General features: G+C 40.2%; 1 protein-coding gene across 3 annotated transcripts in view; it reads left to right on the top strand.

Annotated features, from left to right (window-relative positions):
• rgs7a (regulator of G protein signaling 7a) overlaps positions 1 to 12752 on the top strand; it is a 34710-nt gene extending 21958 nt beyond the window's left edge. For 2 of the 3 annotated variants that reach the window (XM_030786007.1, XM_030786009.1), the window contains exons 2-16: positions 488 to 584; positions 2854 to 2904; positions 4811 to 4917; positions 5647 to 5698; positions 6110 to 6174; positions 6854 to 6930; positions 7217 to 7298; positions 8348 to 8422; positions 8718 to 8816; positions 9046 to 9107; positions 9748 to 9858; positions 9994 to 10119; positions 10422 to 10608; positions 10710 to 10799; positions 12043 to 12063. In XM_030786007.1, the coding sequence (XP_030641867.1) occupies positions 488 to 584; positions 2854 to 2904; positions 4811 to 4917; positions 5647 to 5698; positions 6110 to 6174; positions 6854 to 6930; positions 7217 to 7298; positions 8348 to 8422; positions 8718 to 8816; positions 9046 to 9107; positions 9748 to 9858; positions 9994 to 10119; positions 10422 to 10608; positions 10710 to 10799; positions 12043 to 12063 (1302 nt within the window). Of the gene's footprint in view, positions 1 to 487; positions 585 to 2853; positions 2905 to 4810; positions 4918 to 5646; positions 5699 to 6109; positions 6175 to 6853; positions 6931 to 7216; positions 7299 to 8347; positions 8423 to 8717; positions 8817 to 9045; positions 9108 to 9747; positions 9859 to 9993; positions 10120 to 10421; positions 10609 to 10709; positions 10800 to 11269; positions 11324 to 12042; positions 12064 to 12701 lie in introns of those variants that run through there. The other variant, XM_030786008.1, reaches the window with a different exon arrangement.
• Positions 12753 to 15434: the final 2682 nt, after the last annotated feature.

The following is a 15434-nucleotide window of genomic DNA, read 5'->3' as shown; positions in this document are numbered from 1 at the left end:
CTCACTCAGAGAGAGAGAGAGAGAGAGAGAGAGAGAGAGAATGAGGCAATATGGTTCCTGGTCAAGCTCTGTGAGGTGTGTTTCCAGAAAAATGAACTTTCCTGCAAAGTCCTGATGAAACCTTTTTCCACTTTTTGAAAGATTCTTACTACCCATGAATTTGGGTCACACCATGCATCTTTCAGTTTAATATATCCAGGCAAGTTATATCAAAGTGCCTGTGTGTGTGTGTGTGTGTGTATGAGAGAGAGAGAGAGAGAGAACGAGAAGGAGCCTCCACATTGTACCTGATCATGTGCTCTTTCATTTAGAGCACAGAGTCATGTTCTCTGCCACTTTGAATATTCAAGCAGGTTCTTTACGATATTAAATATTCAATTATGCACTCTGTCATATTGAATATTTATGTGTGGTTTCTGTGAAATTGTGTTCACTTACCTTGTCCCCTCTCTCTCTCTCTCTCTCTCACTCTCTCTCTCGTTCTCAGATGGAAGATGTGATAGCCCGCATGCAGGATGAGAAAAATGGAATTCCAATTCGAACAGTGAAAAGTTTTCTCTCCAAAATTCCTAGTGTCTTTTCTGGTAAGACCTTGATAATTTTGTCTTCTGCTGTGGAATAATGTTTTGGCAGAACTATGTCCCATTTTGAATAAGGCCCTAATTCCTACACACACAGAAAATCAGTCAGTCGTAAATTAATTGTGTTCACAGAAACCACACAGATGCATGTCAGTTATACACACAATTTTTCGATATTAAAATAAATCAACCCACAAAGCAGAAAGATTTCAACTGAAGAAATAGCTAAATTGGTACACTAAATCACCCATGACTGTGGTGCAGAAATGTTGTTTAGGGAGGAGAGGTATTTACTTTGTTCTGTTCAGAAATCATAAAACTCTAATATTTTAATCCTTACACAAATGAGGACAAAAGGGTTAGAGATATTTAGTGTTCATTCTCCATGCCCATCTGCCCGTCTGTGTTTGTGCACCACAGTGGAGATGTCTCTCAGGGTGAGTGCAGGATCTAAAGAGAACTCAAGGGAGTGAAACAGAGGGAAGAGGGTCCCCAGAGGAGAGAGAGAGGGAAAGAGAAAGGGAAAAAGAGAGAGAGAGAGAGAGAGAGAGAGATATTCTGAGAAAGTGTGATGTGTTTTTCTGGCCTCTGAGGAGTTCATTAGAGGTCTGGACATGGCTCCTGTTCTCTTATCCGTTAGCTATTTTCATTTGGTCAGGTGAGGTCGTAGGAGGACTTTAAGTGATAAAAGCTATGGAGACAATGAATTTTAAAGTTAAGGGATTCGATTCTTCAAATATTCTGAGAGAGAAATACTACGAAATACTGGGATAGTCTCTCCTTAGAGATCTATTATACCACACATCTCCACCACACTTAATCTTTTTAAATGACTGTTACAGTACATCTTACGCCTATGAAAACTGAGAGATTTTTAACTTCACACTTGAATCTCCAGTAAAGAGGTACAGTATGGAATAAATCAATCAGGCCATAGATATTTTAGTCTGAAAAAGATCCTCTGAGAGGAGCACAGCAAACACAACGCAGTCTCTCTGGGTGCAGCATGGCACTTGTTAACAAAAGTTCTTCTGAGGGCAAGACGCTTCTCCAATCTGTTCTCAGGAGGAGGTGTGTTAGGAGTGGGGGTAGTGTGTGTGTGTGTGTGTGTGTGTGTGTGTGTGTGTGTGTTGGCGGAGGGGGGGGGGGGGCTACAGTGTGTGCAGTGCAAATATTACGATTGTCTCAGTTTTAATGATATGTTATTAATTCAGAAGTGAATTTTCCCCAGGCTACACCCAAACAGAGATTTCCTCTAGAGCCAACAAAACCTCCCTTAATCCATCTCCTATAGCCCCAGACTTAAGACAGATTAGTGGATGAAGAGAAAGTACGGTGAAGAAGGGGAAAGGGAGACGAGAGGTGTTGAGAAAGTTAGAAAGAGGGATTTGTGTAAGAGATGGTGAAAAGCCAGCTGATGAGGAAGAGTGTGGAAGAAGAGACAGAAAAGGCGGACTGGGCTGATTCTTTGTCATTTAACATTCTGTAAATGACAAAGAAATAAAATGATTGAGCGCCAAACCTGATAACTTTTGTTTTATTAACGTGTAGTACGCTCTGTATTTCACTCTGCATGTTGTAGCGTGAACAGTTTAACTTGAGCATCATTTACATTCTTCTGCTGAGAGATTTTAGCACAGATGAAAAGTACTAATAGGGTTATATTTACAAGTGTTATATTTACAGTTTTCATTTACATTTTACATTTATTCATTTAGCAAACGCATTTATGCAAATTGACTTACAGCTGAGGTCAAATCCAGTCCGAGCCCGTGGCCGTTAAAGGGCTGGCTGTGGTGTAAGGGCCGCGATGTGTGTGTGCAGGCGTTTTTTCTTTCCGTGAATAAAGCTGTAAAATGAATTTCTATAGAATGCCATATTCTTTTAAAGAGAGATCAGATGGACTTGCTGCTTTTTTCCCCCCTTTTCTTTACAGAAAGATATTTCTCTGTGTTGGACACAAGAAAGATTGGGGTTTACTTTTGCATCTCTAGATAAGATGTCCTGCATCACAGAGTGAATTAATAGTTACAAATAACTGTAGGTGGTTTTAAATACATTGCCATTAGAGCATGTAATGTACCAGGGTGAGTGTTCCGTCACCCACACTTCCACTTGAAAAGGATCTGCTCATCAGGATGTGGGGGGGGGGGTGTTTTCAACACGTATGCGTTATTCATTTACATTTATGAACAAAAAGGAAGTCCTCATATATAAATGGATCTCTTGTCACTGTCTAACTCTAGATTTCTTTTTTTTTTGCATGCTGCAGGTTCTGATATTGTGCAGTGGTTACTGAAGAACCTCGGCATTGAGGACCAAGGTAATTTTGTCAGTGTGTGTTACTGTCAGAAGTATTTTGAAATTATTTTGTGGAGTCATTTAAGCTTCAAGAGAACAGAAGTTTTTGCAATTACCTTTCTGCTGTATTCTGTTATGTTTCAAACTCTGCTACATATACAAATACACAAAATTGGTTATGGTGTTAAAGATGTAGTTCCAAAAACCAAGGGATGATTTTGGTGGTCGATGAAAATTAAGAGTAATTAAGAGTAATTAAAATTAAGAGCCCCTGACCCCGACCATATGCATTATATTAATCAGAGGTCAAGCCACTGACTGACAGTTGTTAATAAGGACAAAAACACACAAAACTCCATTTATTATGATACCATAGTACATAGCAGCTGAACTGTTAAGAGACAAACCCAAAACATGGGTAAAAAAGACCAAATCATGGGAATAGACAGCAGCTGGCCACAGCAGGCCAGTAACTCCTTAACTATCGCCTGCTCACAGAGCAGAGGTCTGACCTTGATCCCAAGGTCAACAAAAGAAAAGGTGAGTCTAGAGGGTCAACAGCTTTCCCAAAACCCACACACCAGAGAAAAAAGAAAGGTAAAAAAGACGCACACGCATATCATACACAGAACACCATGTAGAGGCACATAGCAATTTTGAGTTGAGGTAATCATACATTCAAGTTTCTGGGGATTTGAGAGGAGAACACATAAAATATTCCCTCATAGCCCTGACTAATGAGGGGATTTTTTTTCGAGCTAGTGTAAAGCATTGATTGTGTTCGGTAACAGAATAAGTGCAGTTTTGAGTTTCTTCTGTTGCCCATCTCTGATTCTCCTTTTATTGAATAAGAGCGAGAGGGGAAGGCTTTTTGTGAGGGACAGGAAGAGGAATGGCTATAGTGTAACGAGTAGCTAAGGTTACATGCAGTCTCTCAATATTGTCTCTGTGACAAGACTCTCACGAAGCCTCTGCTTCTCATCTGTTTTTGTTCTATGGCCAGTGATCTTCACACAGACTGGACAGACGTGAGGGCTCTCTACAGAATTACTGCCATTTTCCTTATACTTATCCAGACTATATTCAGAGGAGAGCACTTGAAGGAAATGACCTGTTGTTTGAGATGTGGAAAGGGCCCTTTGATGGATACTCTTTTTGACTTGCTCATCATGATGTTCTTACATTAAAACCCTCTGGCGGGGTTTTAGTTGACACAGTGGGAGTTCTGAGAATTCATCCATTATATAGATGCACTCCTACTGTTTCCAGTTCTGGGTGCTAATTATAAGAGTCTCTATTAAACTGCTACAGTCAGTTTAAAGTTAAAATTCTCTGTTGATAGAGCTGTTTTAAGGTAAGTTCATGATGGTGAAAAAAATAACAGTGAAATTTTCCTTTTTTTCTACTCTCAGCACCTTGAACATAGGTACTTCTTATAGCGTTGACAGTCATTAGGAAGAGGGCAAGCCCTCTGTGGTCTGCCTTAGTGGATGTTGCAGGGTGTCTGTAATAGGGTTTAAATCTCTATCAGGATGTGGTTCTGGAATGGGCACTTGTATAGGTCTTAAATTCTTTTATCCGCTTGGACAGACACGGTAAAACCTCTGAATGGAACTGGTGATGGTAGAGTTCATAGGAAATTGAAAAGAGGAGTCACGAAGTCCTCCTAACGCAAAGAGATTATTTTTGTTGATTTTCTTTTGGTTATCTATTTATTTAATTTTTTCTTTAGTCCATAGCTTTATGACACATACCCTTCTCTGTACCAGATTCTCAATAAAGACAAGGCTGGATTTTTAAGAGGATATAGAATGAGATAATGGGATACATGATACCTCTCATTTTTCTTTTTTTGGTAGTTAAAGCTGTGATTTCAAAAGAAAGAAAGAAAGAAAGAAAAATGACTGATTGTGTTTTTGTTTGTCTAGTGGAGGCTCTACACCTGGGTACACTGATGGCGGCTCACGGATATTTCTTCCCCATCTCTGATCATGTTCTCACACTCAAAGATGACGGCACTTTCTACAGATTCCAGGTCTGAACAGAAAACCCGTTTATTCTCTCATTCTCAATGAACTCTCATTGTTCACTTTTCACTTCTTCAAGTGCCACATTGAGCCTATACTCAGAAGCCTGGGTATGCTATATACAGAATTGATGAAATACTTTGGTGTGATGTATAGATAGGTAGACAGAGACAGAAAGGGAGAGAGAGAGAGAGAAACACCATTGTTTAACCTTTATTCAGTGATAGAAGGGCTGTCACTGTGCTGCGGTCGAGGAGTATGGTGTCAGAGCATTTGTAGAGAAACTGGGCTTTAAGAGCCTGGCCTGAGGCCACAGTGGAAGGGCAGTGACGTCAGAACCTGTAGCCTTCTGGAACCCGGTCACCATCCCGGCTGCCCAACTGGGATTCAGACCAACAACGTTCCAGTTCTTGACGGGAGCCGAGATATTACCATCTTCATAGGAGTTTCATTCATTTAATCCCCCTTTTGAAAATATTTATACTATCTCTTTCTTAGAGAGGATGTACTTCAGTGTTTCTTTCACTCTACCTGGTATACAGAATGTGCAAGTTAGAGCTCATATGCTGAGTCATATGTGAATGCTTAGGTATTGCTGTATGTGAGCATTAAAGATCATGAAACCACTGCTTTGTAATGCTGTAACTTTTGGAATATTAAGCCTGAAACAGACTGATTGTGGTTATCACTGTCATTAAATGGAAAATGCTAATTGTTCTTCTAAAATCTCCTATCAGACACCATACTTCTGGCCCTCAAACTGTTGGGAACCCGAGAACACAGATTATGGTGAGAGCAAACATTGAATGACTTTACAAATGTTTAATCTAACTGAGCACGTTAAATATTTGGTAATGTGGGTTAGTTTATTTTAAGCCATTTCGCTGGTTTCTGCAGTTGTAAATATAGTGAATCAGTCTTCACGCCACTACAGTCCACAGTTATCCTGTGAGCATACTCTCTAAACTGGAAGTATTGTCTAGATAATAAACTGCCCTCTGTATGTAGAATGAGTGTGATGTGTGTCTGTGTGTATCTGTGCTATGCCACAATTACCATAGTGAACAGAGAAATCAATTGATATAGGAGATGATGATACACGTTTAGCCCTTCTGTCACGTGTGTGTGTGTGTGTGTGTGTGTGTGTGTGTGTTTGTTGTCAGTTGTAATAGTGCTCTTTCTCTCCACCTCTCATTGCAGCTGTGTACCTCTGCAAAAGAACAATGCAAAACAAAGCTCGTTTGGAATTGGCAGATTATGAAGCTGTAAGACTCTCTCTCTCTCTCTCTCTCTCTCTCTCTCCCTCTCCCCTTCTGTCCTCTGCTTCCTTATAGGTAAGGTCTTGAAGACTCATTACTGTGATGATACTGGACTCATTAACCTAAACTGACTTTAAAGAGTTTTTCTCTTTTACTCAGTTTTGTCTCTTGGCTGGGAGATATAATTGATAATAATTCTCTGCCAATGCCATTAGTCACAGCTGAAACCACTGAGGCATTCTATAAGCTTTGTTTATTAAATCTATAGCAGACAGTTAAATAAAAAAAACTCCTAAACACTTGGAGATAGATGTTTATTGTGTTAAAGTCCAGACTGTGTCTACATAACATCCTAATTCCTAACCATTTTTAGCAAATGACCTTAGAATTGTGTTTGGATGAAGCTTAAACAGTATTAAATGGATGTAGCACTGTTTTTCAAAAAAGTGTAGCATATTAATGTCTTTGTAGTTACAAGGCTGGTTTACACTTGAAGTATTATTCTTTTTAGAATTTGTCTGATTTAAGCATTTGTACTTTGCACACTGAGCAGTCAATTTTGGATGGTGTAGTAAAGTGTAATTACTCTACAGCTGCGTTATACTAAAGAAATCAGTCTACATATTCTAAATTAGAATGGTCATGACCCTTGACCTCTGACCTTTCTTTGTCTTTTCCTTCCCAGGAGAGCTTAGCTCGATTACAGCGAGCGTTTGCCAGGAAGTGGGAATTCATATTTATGCAAGCTGAGGCACAAGCCAAGTGAGTTATTCACGGGCTTACACTCTTAAGTTTTATGGCCCCTTTTTTACTGATTTCTTATTAATTTCTCAACAGTTCTCCCTTCTTGCCTCTCAAGCATTCTCTCTTTTGGTGCATTCTCAACACCCGATCTCTCTCTCTCTCTCTCTCTCTCTCTCACACACACACACAGACACACGCAAACACATACAGTGTGAAAACTGTCGCGAAGCTACGCTGCTGTCAGATTTTTGCTGTTGGCAGCGGAGTGTTTTAATTGGTCTAACTCCTGGCTCTGTCTTCTCAGAGTTGATAAGAAGAGAGATAAAATCGAGAGGAAAATTCTGGACAGTCAGGAAAGAGCATTCTGGGATGTACACAGGCCAGTGGTGAGATGTTATCTCTCTCTCCCTCTCTTTCTCTCTATCTTTTGCTCTCTCTTTCTGTCTGTCTGTCTGTCTGTCTGTCTCTGTTTTCTTTAGTTTCCAGTCAGCTCTGTCTCTGCGCCCCCAACCACCCCCCCCCACCCCCCGCAATCTCTTTTTGGTCTTTTTTGTTTGTATATGTATATTCTCACCTTTATGAATGTTCAAGCTCTCTCAATCCTTGCTGTGCTCTGAATTCATAGATTTTTATTTTGGTGGCTCTGAGGTAATTTCAAACAATACCTGGGGAGAGGAGAAAGAAAAGAACACCGTAAAAGCGTATTCTCTCTGCAATGTTGAATAGATTACTTCAATACTGTCTGTTTGATTTACTTTCTGAATAGCCAAAGCAGTGGGTATACTAATTATTAAATATTCTTTACCGGTGCACTCTGAGTGAGCTCTTCGAATAACTCATGTTCCCTTTTCTTCTGATTTGACCCTCGCAGAAAACAAAAACTAGTATTCTTTGTGATGCCCAAGCCAGCCATCAGTGTCACTGAGGTTTGAACTCACAGTACAGTGATGGTGGACAGTATAATACACTGCCGTGCCATCCAAGAGATGCAGTCAGATGAAATGTACTCCTCCTGTATCCTGGTATCTGTTATAGTTTTTCAGATAGTGAAATCATTTATTGTTTTAGGAGCGCCTTCTTTGTGCTTTATCATAGTCAGTAATCTGAAGAGACCAAAGCAGATCCATTCACGCTATGGCAAGCGGATGCTTAATTAATTACCATTGTGTCGTTTCTGCCTGAGTGACCTGCTATTGGACTGTGCTTGGGTTCAATTGGAAAATAGTAGGTTTCTTTTCAACAACATTGGTGGCTAGTCTGTATAATGACCCTCATTAGAAATTTCATGCTAAGGTTGCTAATCCTTTAAGTAATGCACCAGTGTAAGACTCTTCTCTGTCATCTCTTGGGTATGCTATTTGTCTGTCATGTTCATTTTTTTTTTCTAATCTGAAGCCAATATAAACTGAAGTTGGGTTCCGTTTGTTTTTCTCAGCCTGGGTGTGTAAACACGACAGAAGTGGATATAAAGAAGTCATCCAGAATGAAGAACCCTCACAAAACAAGAAAGGTAATCTGTACGGCAAAGACTATGGTAGACCCTTTATTAATCATCGGACTGTAACTGATACTCGAGTAACCACTGAAACACTGAGTGTAACCAACACTGTGCTAACCACTGAAACACTCATTGCACTCTAACCAACACTGTACTAACCAGTTAAACACTCAATGGGCTGTAACCGACACTCCTATACTCCAAACACATTATTTGTCACTTGTATTCTGTTGATTATAGTCATGGAAGTATCCTAATGACACGGAATAAGTGTTTTTAATTTTGGTATAATTTTTCCCCAACTCAGTCTGTGTATGGCCTTCAGAATGACATCCGCAGTCACAGCCCCACCCAGACACCTGCCCCTGAGGCCAAACAGCCAACAGAGGAAGAGCTTCGGGAACAGGTAACACATCACTGATCAAACCTGATTCTCGATGTATCACATTGTGTATCCACGAACACAGTGCAATGTGATCATGGTTTAGTGAGTATAAGATATATACATAGACAGATAGGCGCACACAGTCAGACGTGCACGCATGCGCGCACACACACACACACACACGCACACACACACACACACACACACACACACACACACTTATACTCTGTCCCCTTCCTTGTCTCTTCAGATCAAGTTTTGGCTGGCACAGTTAGACAGACATCGACTGAAGATGTCCAAGGTGGCGGAGAGGTGAGGACCGATCGTTTTGTTCTCTGATCGACCTGTCATCCAGAGCCTAATTACTTAACAACGTTTAAACTTTCCCTTGTCATCGATCATCCTGTTGAGCCACTTCACTTTACTTACTCTTTCCTCTGCATGAAAGGCATTCAGTAGCTCTCTCAGTAGTTATATGACCACACAAAAGGGCTCGCAGGAGTCATTTACTCTTTGTTTGGTCACTCTTGATAGTGTGTGTGTGTGTGTGTGTGTGTGTGTCTATGGTTTGGGGGGAGGGGGGGCCTGTTGCTTTCACCTTTCATATATGGTCACTTATCCCTTGTATTTTAGTATTGAATGAAAATATGATATTACTTTCTAAACTTCTATTTAAATTAATATCATGTTGTGTTTTTTTTGTATTACATTAAGTATATTTTGTATGGGATATATACATATTTGGGCACATATGTATCCACTGAATTCATGAGTTGAATCATCTACTTTGAACTGTAGTGTTTTCTACTAGAGTACATTTATAGGACATCCTTCATCATGTAGTGGTGTGACACATAGTCCTATAGTTCTCTCAGTAATTTATGAATATATTTGTGTGCTTCACTTACACTTGCTGGTATAATGTGCACTATATGTGTGTATCTGTGTGTAGTTTAATAGGCTACACAGAGCAGTATGTGGAGTATGACCCTTTTCTCACCACCCCTGACCCCTCTAACCCCTGGATAACAGACGATACCACATTTTGGGAGCTGGAGGCTAGGTTTGTATTATGCAAGACTTTCAAACACAACCCCCCCCCCCCCCCAAAAAAAAAGTTTTGTTTTTTTTTTCTTGGAAGTGAGAGAGTGAGTAGTAATGTGTGAATGTGGGCATGTTTGTGTTTGTGTGGACACAGTAAGGAACCCGGACAGCAGCGAGTGAGACGCTGGGGTTTTGGGATGGATGAGGTGTTAAAAGACCCTGTGGGCAGAGAGCAGTTTCTCAAGTTTCTGGAGTCTGAGTTCAGCTCAGAGAATTTGAGGTACAGTATTCAGCACCCCCCACTGGTCATATCATGTACTGCAGCACCACAATAGATTACACTAATCTTATTGAGAGCTTACATTTTCTGATGTGCCTTTTTTAAACACAGCAGTCTTCTTAGATTAATTAAAAGACAGATTCCATGAAGCTTTCAATAGTTGAATGATGGTATAGATTTTCATTATCTCAGTAAAATGTTTTTATCTGTTTCTGTTCTTAATTTCTTTCTTTGGCTTTCTCCACTTCCCTATTTTACACACACACACACATGCTCGTGCACACATACTCACACACACACAGATTCTGGCTGGCGGTGCAGGAGCTGAAGCGTCGACCGATTCGGGAGGTCCCATCACGGGTGCAGGAGATCTGGGGAGAGTTCCTGGCCCCTGGAGCCCCAAGTGCCATCAATGTCGACTCCAAGAGCTACGGCAAAACCACGCAGAACATCAAAGATCCCGGGAGATATGCATTTGAGGACGCACAGGTGGAGTGTTGGCTTTTCTGTATGGAGATATGCATGCGTGTGTGTGTGTGTACAGGTGTGTGTGTGAATAAATAAGCTTATAAACTGCTGTTTGGCTGTAGGAGCACATCTATAAACTGATGAAGAGTGATTCGTACAGTCGTTTTATCAGATCCAGTGCCTACCAGGAGCTTCTGCATGCCAAGAAAAAGGTAACACAGCAAACACACAGAGAACACACAGCAATCCTGTTCATAGCATTAAACAAGGAGACCATGGACCATTAAACACACAAACCACACAGAAAACACACTCAGCATTCAGTATGGCCAGAACATAGACCATGTTACCACCATACTGAGACCAAACTGCATTCAGTGCAGAGGTGGTAAGAAAGACTATTTCACAACCAATTTAAAGATCACACACAGTTGCTACACAGAGGACCACAAGAAATAAAAATTCCTACTGAGTCAACTAACGCATAGTCCGTGTTTTTGCTTTTGTTTTTATTATATATGCATTCTAATGAGTCACTATCTAAGCCCCCGAACCCGTCCACACAAACAAGCTTCAAAATGTCTCTCCCCAACCATCTACCTCCCTTTAGCTCTGCGCTATCCTCTCTTTCTGGTTCCCTTTCTCTTTTTACTTTCTTTATCTCTCTTTGTGTTGACGTAAGTCAAGAAACCTTACGGACCGCAGAACCTCTTTTGAAAAATTCACTCGTAACGTGGTAAGTATAGATGCCCCCATCTTAAATATTCTCCGCTGACCTGACCAATCATCTGGCTTGTCTGGTCAAATAAAGCTTGTGTGGAGCTTTATCCCCTCTATGATCCTCTGTGACATTGTTATATTACGTTATGTTCACAACACCACCGTTGTCCTATCACAGGAGTAAACCTAAATGTTACCCTCCTCCTCCTCTCCTCTTGTCACTTCTCCCCGTGATTCTGGTTTGTGAAACAGATGTGTTTTTTTTCCCCCACAGGTACAAGCTTAATATCTCTCATAGAACTTTGTACACAGCGAATACACAGTTTAAATATATCATAAAATCTTAGTATATTCATAGAAAAACATTTACCCCGTTTCAGTCTAATAAAAAAAAAATTAAGAAAACATCTGCCCTTCACTTAGAATGCTGTTCTCGTGAATGTCAGCTGCCACCACCGCACAGAAGAATACATAAAGTCATTATGCCTCCTACAAAATGCTTCTTATGTCTAGCAATGAGATTTAGACAAACAATTTATAATTGCTTTAGTAATAGATTTTGAAGAGTCATACATTCATTTTTCAATGGATGATACTGAAGTGACTGTTTTTTTAGACTCTGCCCCATCCTGCAATTTGTGATTTCCTGCATGTCGGACATTTTGGCTCCCTGACTAACAAACGCTGCCAAAATGGGGCCCCCCTCCTCATTCTCTTCTCTCTCCTTGTCCACAGAAAAGTAAGAACTTGTTTTGAAGGGAAAACATGCTTCCAGGTAATGCTTTCCTTTGTTCAGTCTGCTTCATCTTTCCGACATTGTCCCTCAGTGCTTTCCTCTGGAGCAGGGCTAGGGCGCCCGCCCCCCTCTGTAGAGCTACGGCACATGCAGGCTTTTGCTCCAGGCTTACAAAGACACACCTGACTCAGCCAGTCAAAGCCCCCCGAAGAGCCCCTGAATAAAGGAGTCAGGTGTGTTATGTAAGAGCCGGACCAGAACCCTGCAGGAGTTGCATCTCTTCAAAAGGGGGTTTCTACCTCTGCTCTGTGTGTTTTGTCTGTCGGAGTTTAGTGCTGACGTGCTGATTTGTTTAAGTGATTCACCTAGTTTGGCCTGATCTAGGTAAAACCCCACCTCTTTTAGTGCTTAACTCTTTTGAGGGAAAGTGCTTTATGCCTCTTGCTATTTGATTTCAGCAAAGCAAAAGAAATCCTTCATGTAGTTCAATATACATGTCAATTGTAAATACCAAATTATAAATTATTTCAGTGCGGTTTCATAGGCCTATGCTAAGATCTTAAATTCATAAATTATGTAATCTGTGATATTCTCTCTCTCTCTCTCTCTCTCTCTCTCTCTCTCTCTCTTATTCTATTCTTTCTTTCCTTCACTGCAGGGGAAATCTCTGGCCCTGAAGCAGCTGCCTGCTGTTGCACAGTCCTGCTGAGCCTGCAGAGAGACACTGTTGAGAATGAGGAACGCTGTCATCTCTCCATCTCTCAATCTGTCATCTGATTGGCCGAGTGCCCAAGTCGTTGGATCAGGCTGATCAGACTTTGCATGTCCAAGGGACTGAGTTTTTTCTTTCAACCATCCCTTTTTAACTGCTTTCGTTTTCAGTGTCTCAGACCAGCACATACACTCCAGAAACTGACGACTACGGAAACGAAGAAGTCGATGTCCTCTCACGTCCTCTAATTATTTTCCCTGGACATGTCGTGTCTACGTCTATTCACAAACTGAACAAATGATGTCAGGAGAAAAAGGGAAAAACACATGGATGGAATAAAACTGTATAAATCACACACACACACTGTAAAAAAACAAAAACAAAAATAAAAACAAAAACACAGATCCATTCTTTACTGCACTAGAGATGTTAACTTGCCACTTATCTGTGTTCACTTTCGCTCATGACCACTGATTATTATTTTGCACTATGAAAAGAGAAGAATTGAAACAAAAAAAAATATTGGCACTGTTCTCGCCCCATCTGTAAAAGGTCCATCAGAAAAGTTCCACGCCACAGGCTGCTGCATCTGTCTTCTGATGTCCTTAACGATTTATTACTGTTTGTTTGCCTTTATTTTTATATCATATTTAAAGACACTTTTACTTCAGAAATGTATTAAAGTCAGTCCTTTGTCTGGTATCACTCGACTACTATGGTTTGTTTCATTAATATAGAAACAAAGAGGTATTTAAGGTAAAGTTAACACTCTGTCTGTGTTCAAAAGGTTAATAAGATTGATCTCAGGAATGTTTTTTTTTTTTTTTGGTGGGAGATGTGATTTGGAATGATCTTGGTATCTTAACTTAATCATAACCCTAATTAAGTTTGCATGATGGCTTTCTGTTTATTTACCTGTTAGTTATAAATTCATATATCCAGGAGGAGAGATACAGGTAATCATTAGCTTTAACTGACTCATTTATCTTATGCCTACATTGGCTGATAGCATGGTTAATCATGAAGCAGCAGGCTGTAATACTGCCCGTTTACTGCATATACATGCATATACATATGTGTCCACTAGGGGGTAATAGAACTTTTCCAATGATTGTACTGACCTGTCAAAGATTATTTTATTTTTTCAATTATTTAATTATTAAAGATATAGAAGAAAGTAGGGATTTTCTGTGCTTTACTGCATATTGATATACTCGTAACTTGGGCCGTACTTGTAAAAACTGTGATTGTAATGACAATCAGCACAGGTAGACCTATACTTATCCCAATGTCTTCATTTGATGAGGTAACCAAAATAGGGTTTAGAAAGTCACAGCAAAAGAACTTATAACATTCATAAATATATGGCACTTTCAGCTCTTCTCAGGTAGAAAAGCACATGAAGGACTATGTCACGTACATTTTGTAAATAATATCATAAATATAGTCATAAATATATCACCTGTAGCTATCTACTCTGATTTCCTCTGTGTCCTCCAGCAGTTTACTTTTGTTAATGTAGAGTGTACTTCAGGTAAAAATGTAAATAAATACAATTAAGCAAAAAGTAGATTTCATTGTTAGAATGACTCTGGTCATAGCTGACCTGAAAAAATGAATGTTATTTGAAGTGCTGACAAAATGTAATCAAAAAAAGATTTCGTTAACAAGTGAAACACACGAAGCCTTCTTCATAAACATCCTGAAGAGTCAATATTCTCTACTGTGATGTTCAGTAATGGTTTATGTTAGCAACCTTTTGTTTTATAGAAGAAGGAATTTTCAAAGATCACCCATCAAAGCCATCTGTCTAAACACGTCTCCAAAACACCCGAGAGACGACTGTTCTAATGGACAACAGGAATTAGAGGGATTCATCAAAGTGTGATGGACTCAGTCAGAGCCTTTGTGTGGGGTGAGCTAGCCTTAGGTGTTGTGATGTTACGTGTTTCTGGGGTCACATCAGTCTAATTGAAGATGATGGAACAATTCGCTACGGTCACAAACAACAGAGGAAGAACCAGTTGTTGATTTTTTTTTTTTTTTATGTGTAATGCCTGGTCTGTTTGTGACACAGTCCACGAGCAGTTTATAAGGCTCATGTTTGTGTGTGGGTGTGAGGGTGTGAATGTGTGTGTGTGTGTGTGTGTGTGTGAGAGAGAGGGACAGAGAGAGAGAGAGAGAGACTGAGAGAGAATGAATGAGAGAAAGGAGAGACAGACAGTTGTTATTTTTGTTGTGGTCAGATGGATCTGATCTCAACCACACCGATGAGAGAACAGACGGAAAAAGGGATCAGAGACAAAGAACAGAAGTGTCTCAGAGGATTACAGCCATGACAAATGGACAGAAGAATGACTACATTTTGTGGAAGAAGGGGGAACAATCTGTCAGTTCCCATGTGTTTGTGTCTGCTCTAGTGAATTTGTGAATTTAATATGGCTAAACAGAGAACAGCCTCACAGAGGGGAGTGAGAAAAATGAGAAATAAGAGAGAGGTGGAGGCATGAAGATGTTTGAAGGACTGGATTCAGTAAAAGTGGGGGCAGAGGGAGGTATGAGGGAGGGGTAGAACTAGAAGAGAGAGTGTCAGAGAGAGGGAGAGGTAGACAGAGGGAAATGCTAAGGCAAAAACCAGTCAGTAAAAGAGTGAGAGGTCTGTGTGTAAGTGTGTATTTG

Source organism: Chanos chanos, chromosome 10 (assembly GCF_902362185.1).
Source record: "Chanos chanos chromosome 10, fChaCha1.1, whole genome shotgun sequence".
Classification (NCBI taxonomy): Eukaryota; Metazoa; Chordata; class Actinopteri; order Gonorynchiformes; family Chanidae; genus Chanos; species Chanos chanos.
This window is presented reverse-complemented; position numbering and strand designations above follow the sequence as displayed.